Source organism: Natrix helvetica (assembly GCF_964273705.1).
Source record: "Natrix helvetica genome assembly, chromosome: W".
Lineage (NCBI taxonomy): Eukaryota > Metazoa > Chordata > Lepidosauria > Squamata > Natricidae > Natrix > Natrix helvetica.
This window is the reverse complement of record NC_138555.1, coordinates 83,730,405-83,743,656: the sequence shown is the minus strand read 5'-3', so window position 1 is coordinate 83,743,656 and position 13,252 is coordinate 83,730,405. Positions and strand designations below refer to the sequence as shown.

General features: G+C 53.2%; 1 protein-coding gene across 4 annotated transcripts in view; it reads left to right on the top strand.

Annotated features, from left to right (window-relative positions):
- LOC309400339 (period circadian protein homolog 1-like) overlaps positions 1-13,252 on the top strand; it is a 33,707-nt gene that overhangs the window by 17,485 nt on the left and 2,970 nt on the right. For 3 of the 4 annotated variants that reach the window (XM_081968768.1, XM_081968766.1, XM_081968767.1), the window contains exons 12-21: positions 120-228; positions 888-1,013; positions 1,132-1,240; positions 2,007-2,163; positions 3,899-4,026; positions 4,392-4,589; positions 7,282-7,530; positions 8,204-8,937; positions 10,100-10,259; positions 12,638-12,830. In XM_081968768.1, the coding sequence (XP_081824894.1) occupies positions 120-228; positions 888-1,013; positions 1,132-1,240; positions 2,007-2,163; positions 3,899-4,026; positions 4,392-4,589; positions 7,282-7,530; positions 8,204-8,937; positions 10,100-10,259; positions 12,638-12,830 (2,163 nt within the window). The remainder of the gene's footprint in view (positions 1-119; positions 229-887; positions 1,014-1,131; positions 1,241-2,006; positions 2,164-3,898; positions 4,027-4,391; positions 4,590-7,281; positions 7,531-8,203; positions 8,938-10,099; positions 10,260-12,637; positions 12,831-13,252) is intronic. The other variant, XM_081968769.1, reaches the window with a different exon arrangement.

Below are 13,252 nucleotides of genomic sequence, written 5' to 3'. Positions count from 1 at the left end.
GAAGGAGGGGAGGGGCTGGACACAGCCCCAACATGCTACTAGGAAGTGGAATTGGGTGGGGCTTCCGGAGGGGATGCATGAGCTGGGCTCCTCCTCATCTCCTCTCTTGTTGACCTCAGGGGTCCCCTCAACGAGGACGTCTTCACCGCCCCCAAAGTCTTGAAGTCCAAGGCCCCGGAGGTGGACATTCAGGAGCTCTCCGAACAGATTCACCGGCTGCTGCTGCAGGTAAGCGCTCTTTCTTTCTTTCTTTCTTTCTTTCTTTCTTTCTTTCTTTCTTTCTTTCTTTCTTTCTTTCTTTCTTTCTTTCTTTCTCTCCCCCAGCCTTCCTTCCTCTCTTTTTCTTTCCTCCCTCCATTCCTTCTCTCTCTTTCCCCCTTCCTTCCTCTCTCTTTCTCTCCCTCTCCTTCCTTCCTTCCTCTCTTCTTTCTTTCCTCCCTCCCTTCTTTCCCTCCCTCCCTCCCTTCCTCTTCCACCCTTCTACCTCCTTCCTTCCTCCTTCCCCCTCTCTTTCTTTCTCTCTCGCCTTCCTTCCTCTCTTTTCTTTCTTTCCTCCCTCCCTTCCTTCTCTCCCTCCTTTCCTTCCTCTTCCACCCTTCAGCCTCCTTCTTTCCTCCTTCCCTTCTTTTTCGTTCTCTCTCTCTCCCCTTCCTTCCTTCCTTCCTTCCTCTTCCACCCTTCTGCCTCCTTTCCTCCTTCCCCTTTCTTTTTCGTTCTCTCTCTCCCATTCCTTCCTCTTCCACCCTTCTGTCTCTTTCCTTCCTTCTTCCTTCCCCCTCTTTCTCTCTTTCTTTCTTTCCTCCCTCCCCCCATTCCTTCCTTCCCTCCCTCCCTTTTCTCCCCCCTACCTCCGCTCTAACCCTTCTCCTCCTCTCTCCATTGGGCAGCCGGTTCACAGCAATGGAGCGTTGGGCCTTTGCAGCAACTCGGCCTCCCACGAGCAGCTCCTGAGCATCGCCTCTTCCAGCGACAGCAATGGCTTCCCCCTAGAGGAGGCCCAGGCTCTCCGGCCGGTAAGCGCAGGGAGGTCTGGGAGGGTCCGGGCAGCGGGACGGGTAGCCTGCCCCAGTGGAGGGGGAGAGGCGCTGGGGGATGGGGGCTCTTCTGACACAGCCTCCCTCTGGGTCCCAGATGACCTTCCAGGAGATCTGCAAGGATGTCCACATGGTCAAGAACCAGGGCCAGCAGCTCTTCATCGAGTCCCGGGTCAAGCCACCACCCATCATGGCTTCTCGGCCAGGTAAGGAGAGGGAGACTCATCCCCTCCTCCTCTTCCTCCTCCATCTTTTCTTCTTGCCCTTATCCTTCTTCTCCAGTTTCCCCATCCCTTCTCTTCCTTCTTCCCCCCTCCTCCTCCTCCTCCTCCTCCATCCCTTCTTCTCCTCTTCCTCCTCCCTTCTTCTTGCCCTTTTCTTCTCCAGTTTCTCCATCCCTTCTCCTCTTCCTCCTTCCCCTTTCTTCCTCCCCCTTCCCTTCTTCTCCTCTTCTCTTTCTCTCCCTCCTCCGCCTTGCCTTTTTCTTCGCCATCCCTTCTTCTTCCCTCCTTCCTCCTCCATTATCCCTTCTTCTAGCCCTTTTCCTTCTCCAGTTTCACCATCACCTCTCTTCCTTCTTCCCCTTTCTTCCTCCTCCTTCCCTCCTCCGCTTCTTGTCTTCCTCCTCCCTTTTTCTTACCCTTCTTCCTCCTTTTTCCCTCCTCCTCCATCCCTTCTTCTCCTCTTCCTCCTCCCCCTCCTTGCCCTTTTCTTCTGCTTCCCCATCCCCTTTTCCTTCCCTTCTTCTTCTTCTTCCTCCTCCTCCTCCATCTCTTCTTCTCCCTCCTCCTCTTCCTGCTTCTCACTCTTCTTTTCTTCCCCTCCTCCTTCCCCTTCTTCCTCCCCCTCCCATTATACACACCAACCCATGAGCCACCGCAGTGCCTTCATCCTGGTATTTTTTTTTGCAAAAGTCCCCTTCTGGTCTGGGAAAGCCCCTTCCCTGCTGAAGGTTGCCCTTCTCCTTTCTAGCTCTGGATCCCCCCGTCAGTCACACCGGGCGATCAAAGGAGGCCTTCAGGGACGTGGAGAAGAGGTCACACAAGGCCACCACCTCCGAGGATTCCGTGCGGAAGGAGCCTTCCAACTACTCCTATCAGCAGATCAACTGCCTGGACGGAATTATCCGGTAAGAATTTGGCCGATGCTCTCATTTTGGGCAAGATGTTTTTGCTGTCAATCTTTTGGAAATCTCCCTCCTTCCCCCACCTTCTCCTTCCTATCCCAACCTATCCAGGTCCTCAATTTCTGTCCGCCCCTTTGAGATAAGGAGAAGCCTGAGTTCTCCACTCCTCCAAAAAGGAAAGCTTCATCTGAATCGTTTAGCAATTTGTGCAAGATAAAGTGTCCGAGGGTGGGGATGGAGTCAAAAGAGGAATCGGCCTAGAATCCCTACGTAGCCACAAGCGATTCCTGCACATAGGCTTTCAGCAATAAAGTATTTAGTTAGAAGATTCCTGTGCGGAGGCTTTCAGCAATAAACTAATTGAGATTCCGCACATAGTCTTCCAGCAGTAAAGCAGTTTAGTTAGAAGATTCCTGTGCGGAGGCTTTCAGCAATAAAGCAGTTTAGTTAGAAGATTCCCGCGCAGAGGCTTTCAGCAATAAAGCATTTAGTTAGAAGATTCCTGTGCGGAGGCTTTCAGCAATAGAACAGTTTAGTTAGAAGATTCCCATGCGGAGGCTTTCAGCAATAAAGCAGTTTAGTTAGAAGATTCCCGTGCGGAGGCTTTCAGCAATAAAGCATTTGGTTAGAAGATTCCTGCACATAGTCTTCCAGCAATAAAGCATTTAGTTAGAAGATTCCCGTGCGGAGGCTTCCAGCAATAAACTAGTTAAGATTCCGCACATAGTCTTCCAGCAGTAAAGCAGTTTAGTTAAAAGATTCCTGTGCGGAGGCTTTCAGTAATAAAGCATTTAGTTAGAAGATTCCTGTGTGGAAGCTTTCAGCAATAAACTAGTTAAGATTCCGTACATAAGTCTTCCAGCAGTAAAGCAGTTTAGTTAAAAGATTCCTGTGCGGAGGCTTTCAGTAATAAAGCATTTAGTTAGAAGATTCCTGTGTGGAAGCTTCCAGCAATAAACTAGTTAAGATTCTGCACATAGTCTTCCAGCAGTAAAGCAGTTTAGTTAAAAGATTCCTGTGCGGAGGCTTTCAGTAATAAAGCATTTAGTTAGAAGATTCCTGTGTGGAGGCTTTCAGCAATAAACTAGTTAAGATTCCGCAAATAGTCTTCCAGCAGTAAAGCAGTTTAGTTAAAAGATTCCTGTGCGGAGGCTTTCAGTAATAAAGCATTTAGTTAGAAGATTCCTGTGCAGAGGCTTCCAGCAATAAAGCATTTAGTTAGAAGATTCCTGTGCGGAGGCTTTCAGCAATAAAGCATTTAGTTAGAAGATTCCTGCACATAGTCTTCCAGCAATAAAGCATTTAGTTAGAAGATTCCTGTGCGGAGGCTTTCAGCAATAGAACAGTTTAGTTAGAAGATTCCTGCTCTTAGTCTTCCAGCAATAAAGCATTTAGTTAGAAGATTCCTGTGCGGAGGCTTTCAGTAATAAAGCATTTAGTTAGAAGATTCCTGTGTGGAGGCTTCCAGCAATAAACTAGTTAAGATTCCGTACATAAGTCTTCCAGCAGTAAAGCAGTTTAGTTAGAAGATTCCTGCGTATAGGCTTTTAGGAATAATGCAGAAGATTCCTGTGCGGAGGCTTTCAGCAATAAAGCAGTTTAGTTAGAAGATTCCTACGCGGAGGCTTTCAGCAATAAAGCAGTTTAATCGGTCCATCACAGGTACACCTAGGTCTTTGGCACCTGACATTGCTGCTTTTTCAAATCTCCCCCACCCCCCCTCCTTCCCTCCCTACAGATACCTGGAAAGCTGTAACATCCCCAGCCGGGTGAAACGCAAGTGCGGCTCCTCCTCTTACACCACCTCCTCCAATTCGGACGACGACAAGCAGAAAGTGTGCCAGCAGGTGGCCGCGCAGAGCAAAGGTGAGTCTCGTCCTCTCCCCGCTTCCCTTTCCCAAAAACCTTCCCACCCTCCCCCCACCCTCCCCCAATTTCGCCTAGGCTTCTCCGTGATCCGGCTTCCGCTCTTCCCCGCTACTTTCTCCCGTTCCTTTGTGTGTGATTTTCCTGCTCCTGCCTGGGGTCTTCGGAGCTGCCGGTGGCCCCCTCGGAAGAGGGAGAGGTCTCCCCATGGTGCTGGGGGGGAGGGCTCTTTCCGTCCTCCCCCGCGGCTATGTCGACCGTTTTGGCATCTCCTATGTCTCTCTGTCCTGCTCTTCGGTGTGTCTCAGGGGCCCAGAGACCCCCTCCCCTGCCTCGAGTTCTAATCCAGCCCTCTCTTTGGACAGATGTGCCCGAGGAGAGGCTGCCGGCCACAGAGCGCCAGCCCGAGAGGGAAGAACCCGGGGTGGCGGCGGCGGTGGGAGGCCCTCTTGCTCCGCTGGCCTTGCCTACTAGCAAAGCCGAGAGCGTGGTGTCGGTGACCAGTCAGTGCAGCTTCAGCAGTACCATCGTCCACGTGGGAGACAAGAAGCCCCCGGAGTCGGGTAGGGGAGGTGGTCCACCCACCTTTTTTGAGAGCATCCAGGGCAGGGTAGGGTGGGGTGGGCGGGGCGGATGCGGCAGCTGGGAGACGAGTCGAGGAAGGAAGGCGCGGCGGGAAGATGTAGGGATGCAGGTCGATGGAGGTAGAGATTGGAAGGGGGACGCAGCTTGATAGAGGGAGGGTGGGGTCTACATCAGAGATTTGGGTATTTTGTGGTCCCGGCCCCTCCGGGCCACATCGGGCCCTTTGGACTTCCCTGTCGCGTCACCCCCCCCCCTTTCCCAAGGCAAATTGGAAATTAGAAATCAAATATAAATAACCACCTGTACAGGTAAATCCAACAGGGTGTCAAGAAGTGGGACTCAGTGGCTAAGACGCTGAGCTTGTCGATCAGAAAGGTCGGCCGTTCGAATCCCTAGCGCCGCGTAACAGAGTGAGCACCCGTGACTTGTCCCAGCTTCTGCCAACCTAGCAGTTCGAAAGCACGTAAACAAAATGCAAGTAGAAAAATAGGAACCACCTTTGGTGGGAAGGCAACAGCGTTCAATGCGCCTTCAGTGTTGAGTCATGCCGGCCACATGACCACGGAGACGTCTTCGGCTTTGAAACGGAGATGAGCACCGCCCCCTAGAGTCGGGAACGACTAGCACATCTGTGCAAGGGGAACCTTTACCTTTAAATCCTCAACTTACGAGCATATTTGAACCCCAAATTTTCCGCTGCTGAGCCAGGAGCGTTTAAGTGAGCTTCGTCCCATCGTACGACCTCCCTTGCCGCCGTTGTTAAGTGAATCTGTGCCGTTGCTTAGTCAGCACGGGCGGTCCCCAACTTACAACGGTTCGCTTAAGTGACTGTTCTGAGTTACAACAGTGGAAAAAGAATCGTTTTTCACACTTTTGCTCGTGATGGGATTTACCTTTGGGTGCTTTTGATGCCCGATTTGCATTTATGACGGTTGCCGTGTTCCCTCTGGGTCACGGGGCAGTTGAATTAACTTAACAACTGCAGGGATTCCCTTAGCCACGGTGGCAAGAGAGGTCATAAAATGGGGCAAAGCTCTCTTGACGAAAGGTCTCGCTTAGCAGCCTAAATTCTGGGTTCCCTTGTGGTCGTAAGTTGAAGCCTAACTAGATTTTTGCCAGTCATAGCTAATCAAAAAAAATACCACCTGCTGCTTTTTATAAACAGTACATAAATATTATCATATTTATTTAGTAATATGATATAAATACGTTATACATATTAACATTGGGTAGAATTAAGTTCAGCCAACTGTTTGGTCCCAGTTCTTGCCTCCATCCGGACTCTATTTTGGCTTTGGGGACTCATTGCCACTGGACGGTGTGTTGGCCATTTTATTTATTTATTTCTGATATTTATTTCCTGCCCGTCTTGGTAGCCAACGACTCTGGGTGGCTTAACAGCATAAAAAGATTATTTAAAAAAAATGAGATAAAACATTAGATTAAAAAAAAATGCAAGATAAAATAACGGACAAAATAAAATCTAAAAAAGATTAATAAAAATGCTAGACGTTATTGGAAGCGATTAGTTATGTAATGAATGAGGGGAGATGGGTTGGACTAGATGACCCAGAAGGTCCCTTTCAACTCGTACATCCTTCGATCACCCTCGACAATGTTTTAAGACGGGTGTGGGCTTCATCCCAACGATCTCATTTTACGACTGGTTTTTTTTGTTTTGGCAACGGTCGTTCGTTCTTTCGGCGAGCCCATCGTTCGCTGTAGGGTGGGTTGGGTTTTTTCCCCCATCAGAAACCCCGAATTAAAACACTGATTTTCTGGTAACCCTCCATCCCACAACCACAGCGAACGATGGGCTCGCCGAACGACTATCGCCCCCCCCCCAAAAAAAAAACAGTCGCAAAATAGGATCCCTGGGATGTTGCGAACGGAGATAAATGCAGGCCGATTAGTGACCGTCCAAAATGCAGATCACGTGACCACGGCGTGGGGAGGGTGGGGTAGAGCTGGCTTTTGGAAGTTCAGAGTTGTGTCACAAGCAAACTTTCTTTGGGGGTGGTGAGGGGTGTCGGTCACAACTTCAAACAGTCGCAAAGCGAGCAATTTATAAGTCGAGTGAATTCCCTGTAACGGATTCCTAATTTTCCTTCCTTGGGGGGAAAAACCCAGCCAAGAAAATATGCCTAGATATCCGGAGCCGAGCCGAAAACATGCCGGTTCTTGAAACCCGAGATTTTTTGAAACGTGTCTAGGTTGTCCTCGACGTACGACCGTTCGCTTAGTGACCGTCCCAACTGATGACGGCGCTGGGGGAAAAAAATTGACTTGGCCGGTTGTTATCCACACTCACAATCCTCGCAGTGTCTGTCCCCCCCCCCCCCCGGTCAAGTCACGTGATCAAAATCGGCCCCTTGACTCGTACTTATGCCCGGGGTCCCCTTTTGCGGAACAACCGTGTTACTCGTGTACCCACTGCACTTAACAACCGTGGTCAGGAAGGTCGTAAAATGGGGTGTTCACGTTTCGCTTAGCAACGGTGGTTTGGGGTTGATGGGTGGTCGTAAGTTGAGGAGTTGCTTATTTAAGGCATAAGCGGTGGGTTTTTTTTCTCCTGGAGGATGGGAAGCCACGGATGGACTGACCTTCGCTTTCCCTGTTTTTGGTGTCTCCTCTTCCTCCTCCTCCTCCCTACTTCCCCCCCCTCCCCAGACATCGTCATGATGGAAGAGACGGCGCCCAGCGCCACCCCGCCTGCCCCTCCGCCCAGCGTGACCCCCGACCGGGAACAACAGTACCGCCGGGTGGGCCTGACCAAGGAGGTGCTCTCCATCCACACCCAGAAGGAAGAACACTCCTTCCTGACTCGCTTCAAAGACCTCAGCCAGCTGCACGTCTTCAACTCCCCTTCCCGGCTCAGCTGGCAGGAGCTGCACCACCCTGGGGCCCAGGACCAGCGAGGTGAGGGGATGGGGGTGGTGGTGAAGAAGACACGGGACGTATCCTCCTTTTCTCTCTCTTTCCCCCTTCTCTTCCTCCTTCCTTCTTTTCTCCTCCTCATCCGCGAAACCCCCTTTTCTAACCGCCGAATTTCTCCAAAAAGAAGGCATTTTCTTTCGACCGCTGACCCCCCCCCCCCATTAGGGCTTCTTTTCGGAGGGTTCTAATTATGGACTCTCCTCGCGGGAGTGGCGGCAGCGACAGCCCCGCCCAGCAGGAGTCCGCCACTTTGTCCGCTTCTCCTGCGGCCGCTTGCTGCCACTCACTGTTCTCACCTAGGCTTCCCCAGCAGCACGAACCTGAGTCCTCGTCCCGTTAAACCCCTTTTATTTAATATATGGTGAATCCCCTCTAAATTATGGCAACTGCCATGATTTAGGCTTTTAAGGTTGGCCTGGATGATTGAATCTTCGTTTAGTTTCCTCCTTATTCCTTTCTCTTTCTCGTCTTCCTCCCTGCTTCTCTTCCTTCCTTCCACTTTTCCCACTTCCTCCTTCCTCTTGGCTTCCTCTTTTTCCTTCTTCCTCTTCCTTCTCCTTCCCCCTCTTCATCTGGTTTCCTGCTTTCTCTTCCTCCCTCCCTCCCTCCTCTTTTTTTCCTCTTCCTTCATTCTCTTTTCTTTTCGTCTCCCCAGGACTCCGCGGCCCACGCCTGGGACCTCGCGGGCTAAACGGCCGGGGACGCAGCTGGAAGTCCAAGGCCAAACGCATCCGGCAGAACAAATTGTCAAACAGCACCAGCTCCCCCCAGAACTCGGTGGTCTCACCCCCGCAGCTGCCCTGCCCCCCCGCTGCCTCCTCTTGGGCCCCCTCAGGCCCTTCCCCGCCCACCCTCCCAAACATGTCCTACCCGGCTGTTATGCCCACCTACCCCATCCCCGTCTTTTCCCCTCGCCCCACAGCGCCCACAGCTAACGAGCCTTCACACAACCCCTTGTCAGCCCCTCAGTTCCCTGTCGCCCCCATGGTGGCCCTCGTCCTGCCCAATTACGTCTTCCCCCAGATCAACAACCCCCTCCCCCAGACATACTTTCCTGGGAGTTCCGTTTTCCCCTTTGGACCGCCGCAGCCGGGCAACACCACGCTAGCTCCCGGGCCCGAAGCCGGCCTGCAGGTGCCTTCTCCCTCTTCCACTCCCCACTCGATGAGCCAGCCTGAGCGGGCTGAATCCCCCCTCTTCGAATCGCGCTGCAGCTCCCCCTTGCAGCTGAACCTGCTCCAGATGGAAGAGCTGCCCAAGCCGAGCGACCGCCAAGAAGCTGTCCTGAGCGGTCAAGCGGGACCAGCCGGCACCTCTGCGGATTGGGTTGGAGTGACCGGCGGGCAGGGCCTGGGGAACGAACTCGGCCCGCCACAGGAAGCCTGTATGGTAAGCAGCCCCGAGGCTAAAGGTCTCCTCCATTCCCTCCGAGCGGAGTCCTCTACTGGGGACGAGTTCAGATTTTTGATTATCTGGGAGAAGGCCCCGGTTGATGAGCAGTCACGCAATGTCCTGTGCTTCCTTCCCGCCACTGAGATGTCCCCACGAGTCAGTTCTAGTTTCATTTTTGGGCAGGGGCGTCAGACCCGATTTCATGGAGGGACGCATCAGGGTTACGGTTGATCTTGCGGGGCTGGGGCAGGTGTGGTCAGCTCACTCGAGGCTCCGTTTTCAGCCGCGATGGCCTCCTGCAGTTCTCTGCCAGTGAAAAGTGAGCTTTGGGGACTCTGTGCGACCTTTCCTGGCTCCGCTTTCAGCTGCGACGGCCTCCTGCAGCCCTCTGCGAGTGAAAATGGAGCTCGGAAGACTGTGTGCAGTCCGCCCAGGTTCTGTTTTCAGCTGTGACGGCCTCCTGCAGCCCTCTGCGACTGAAAATGGAGCTTGGAAGACTGTGCGCTGCCTTCCCTGGCTCCGTTTTCAGCTGCAACGGCCTCCTGCAGCCCTCTGTGACTGAAAATGGAGCTTGTGGGACTGTGTGTGGCCCTCTCAGGCTCCGCTTTCAGCCGCGATGGCCTCCTGCAGCCCTCTGCGACTGAACATGGAGCTCGGAAGACTGTGTGCAGCTCCTCCCAGGTTCCGTTTTCAGCCGTGACGGCCTCCTGCAGCCCTCTGTGAGTGAAAATGGAGGTTGGGGGACTGTGTGCGGCCTTCCCTGGCTCCGATCGCCTCCTGCAGCCCTCTGCGAGTGAAAATGGAGTTCAGGAGACTGTGCACACTCCCCCCCCCCCCCCCCCCCGGCTCCGTTTTTCTGGCCAGTCCTTCGTTGTTTCCAGGCCGAGTCCACGGGCCAGTTCTAAGTCCCCCATGGACCAGATGCTGCCCACGGGCCTCAACTTTGACACACCTGTTCTTGGAGTTGCATAGACCAAATCCAGGACTGGAAAGTTTAGCTCCGCTGTGAGCTGGACGAGAAGATTGAGGTTGCGATGAGAGCCGCTGGGAGGTTACGGCGGTAGGAAGGGGGCGACTCCAGGGTTTGCCAGAAAGGAACTTATTCCCCGAGAAGACACTCCTTCCTGATCCTAACCTTGGTGCCATCATCCCCTTCCAGGTGGAAGCTCATGATTCCTCCAACAACGACGCTTTGTCGAGCTCCAGTGACCTCCTGGATCTCCTCCTCCAAGAAGATTCGCGCTCGGGCACAGGGTCGGCCGCCTCGGGCTCCATGGGCTCAGGCTCCAACGGAGAGAGCACGTCTGCCAGCGGGACCAGTAAGTCCAGCAACCGAGTTGCTTGCGGCAAGATCTGGCATGGGGTCCACAGTTCGCCATCAGCTGGGTTCCTTTTTAGGAACCGGAAGTCCTGAGCTATCCCTAGCAGGAAAGCCATGAAGGTCATAGCTTTGAGGAGATTTTCACCAGCATTTCCTCTCTTCCCGGATGCCTTTATCCAGTTCGTGGTACGGGAAGGACTTACTGTTGTGGGCTGTTGGGCGCCAGCCCCTCCAGCAACCGAATGAGAGGAGGAGGAGGAGGCGTGCGAGTCAGAGTCAGCATCAGGGGAACCTGCAAGCTCTGAGGGGGAAGAGGGAATGGATCTGTCAGAGAGAGAGAGAGAGGGAGACAGAGGTGGAGCCTGGGTCGTCCGTCAGCCCTCAGATAGAGAGTCAACAGCTCCTGGATCTGGAGGTGGCTGATGAGGAAGAGGAGGAACAGCTGGGTCCAGTGCCAGATGCGCAGAAGGGAGAGGAGAGGAGAGCAATGGAAATCTATGGGCCAGTCCTCAGGACGGAGGAACCACTGCTGCTAGCGAAGCTCCACCCTAGCTCTGGGGATAAAAGGCAAGGGGGTGGAGACGAATAGATGTGGCAGAGGAGAGGAGAGCAGTGGAAATCTATGGGCTGGTCCTCAGGACGGAGGAACCACTGCTGCTAAGGAAGCCCCACCCTAGCTCGGGATAAAAGGCAAGGGGGCGGAGATGAATAGATGTGGCAGAGGAGAGGAGAGCAGTGGAAATCTATGGGCCGGTTCCTCAGGACAGAGGAACCACTGCTGCTTAAGGAGGCCCCACCCTAGCTCTGGGGATAAAAGGCAAGGGGGCGGAGATGAATAGATGTGGCAGAGGAGAGGAGAGCAGTGGAAATCTATAGGCTGGTCCTCAGGACGGAGGAACCACTGCTGCTAAGGAAGCCCCACCCTAGCTCGGGATAAAAGGCAAGGGGCGGAGATGAATAGATGTGGCAGAGGAGAGGAGAGCAGTGGAAATCTATGGGCTGGTCCTCAGGACGGAGGAACCACTGCTGCTAAGGAAGCCCCACCCTAGCTCGGGATAAAAGGCAAGGGGGCGGAGATGAATAGATGTGGCAGAGGAGAGGAGAGCAGTGGAAATCTATGGGCCGGTTCCTCAGGACAGAGGAACCACTGCTGCTTAAGGAGGCCCCACCCTAGCTCTGGGGATAAAAGGCAAGGGGGCGGAGATGAATAGATGTGGCAGAGGAGAGGAGAGCAGTGGAAATCTATGGGCTGGTCCTCAGGACGGAGGAACCACTGCTGCTAAGGAAGCCCCACCCTAGCTCGGGATAAAAGGCAAGGGGGCGGAGATGAATAGATGTGGCAGAGGAGAGGAGAGCAGTGGAAATCTATGGGCCGGTTCCTCAGGACAGAGGAACCACTGCTGCTTAAGGAGGCCCCACCCTAGCTCTGGGGATAAAAGGCAAGGGGGCGGAGACGAATAGATGTGGCAGAGGAGAGGAGAGCAGTGGAAATCTATGGGCTGGTCCTCAGGACGGAGGAACCACTGCTGCTAAGGAAGCCCCACCCTAGCTCGGGATAAAAGGCAAGGGGGCGGAGATGAATAGATGTGGCAGAGGAGAGGAGAGCAGTGGAAATCTATGGGCCGGTTCCTCAGGACAGAGGAACCACTGCTGCTTAAGGAGGCCCCACCCTAGCTCTGGGGATAAAAGGCAAGGGGGCGGAGATGAATAGATGTGGCAGAGGAGAGGAGAGCAGTGGAAATCTATGGGCTGGTCCTCAGGACGGAGGAACCACTGCTGCTAAGGAAGCCCCACCCTAGCTCGGGATAAAAGGCAAGGGGGCGGAGATGAATAGATGTGGCAGACAACTGTAGGCCGGATGGACTTGTTAAACTGCAGTGAGAGAGAAACTCTTTGCTGGGGCTCTGAATAAAGGAATCTTTTGAGTTACCGTATTTTTCGGTGTATAAGACGCACCTTTTTCTCCCAAAAAAGAGGGTGAAAACCTGGGTGCGTCTTATACACTGAATACAGCATTTTTGGCCTCCCGAAACCCCGCCCCCTTCACCAAAATGGCCGTGCAGAGCCTTTAGGAGGCTTCCAGAGTGCTCCTGGGGGCTGGGGAGGGCAGAAACGAGCGAAAAACAAGCTCGTTTTTGCACGCTACAAGCCTCCTAAAGGCTATGCACGGCCATTTTTTGACAAAAAAAAAAACCGGATCGTTTTTGGGAGGTCTGCAAAGTGCAAACACTTTTTTAAAAAAATTTGCCTCTTCAAAATCTTGGTGCGTCTTATACTCCGAAAAATACGGTAACTTCAGACGGTTTGTTGTGTTTAGGGAGCTGGGTCAGAATACTTAGCTGTATCCAACCGGTTTCCTCTTTTCCTCCCCCTCAGCGAGCAGCAAGAGTAGCCACACCAGCAAATACTTCGGCAGCATCGACTCGTCCGAGAACGATTCGCGGGCCAAGAAGCGGTCGGCGGCGGAGGACAATGAAGACTTCATGAAATACGTCCTCCAGGATCCCATCTGGTTGCTGATGGCCAACACCGACAATAAGGTCATGATGACCTATCAGCTGCCCACCAGGTGAGTCCTTTCCCCGCTGCTGGATTTCGGACCCCGCTCGATTCTCCTGGGAACGAGGTTTTTAGGATCCTCCGCGAGAGAAGAAAACAGAAGCTTCTGTTCTCGTTCAGGGCAGGGGGTCGGCAACCTTAACCACTCAAAAGGGCCACTCGGATCCGCTTCCCACAGAAAAGAAAAAAAACAGCAGCCACAAAAACTATTGGGGGGGTGGGGTTGAAAAGCTCAATAAACTACATGCCGGCGAGTGTCACACCTTGGTGGTTGTGAAGCATATTTTGAGCGATAGGGAACCGTAGCGTTATGGATGAAAGAACCATGTGTAGCTTCAGAGGTTGCCGACCCCGGGTTAAGGGGGATGCTGGGATCCCGGAGGTGGGGTGGTGGTGGCGGCGGCTTTTGTTTGCTTTAATTTTGGTTGGAGT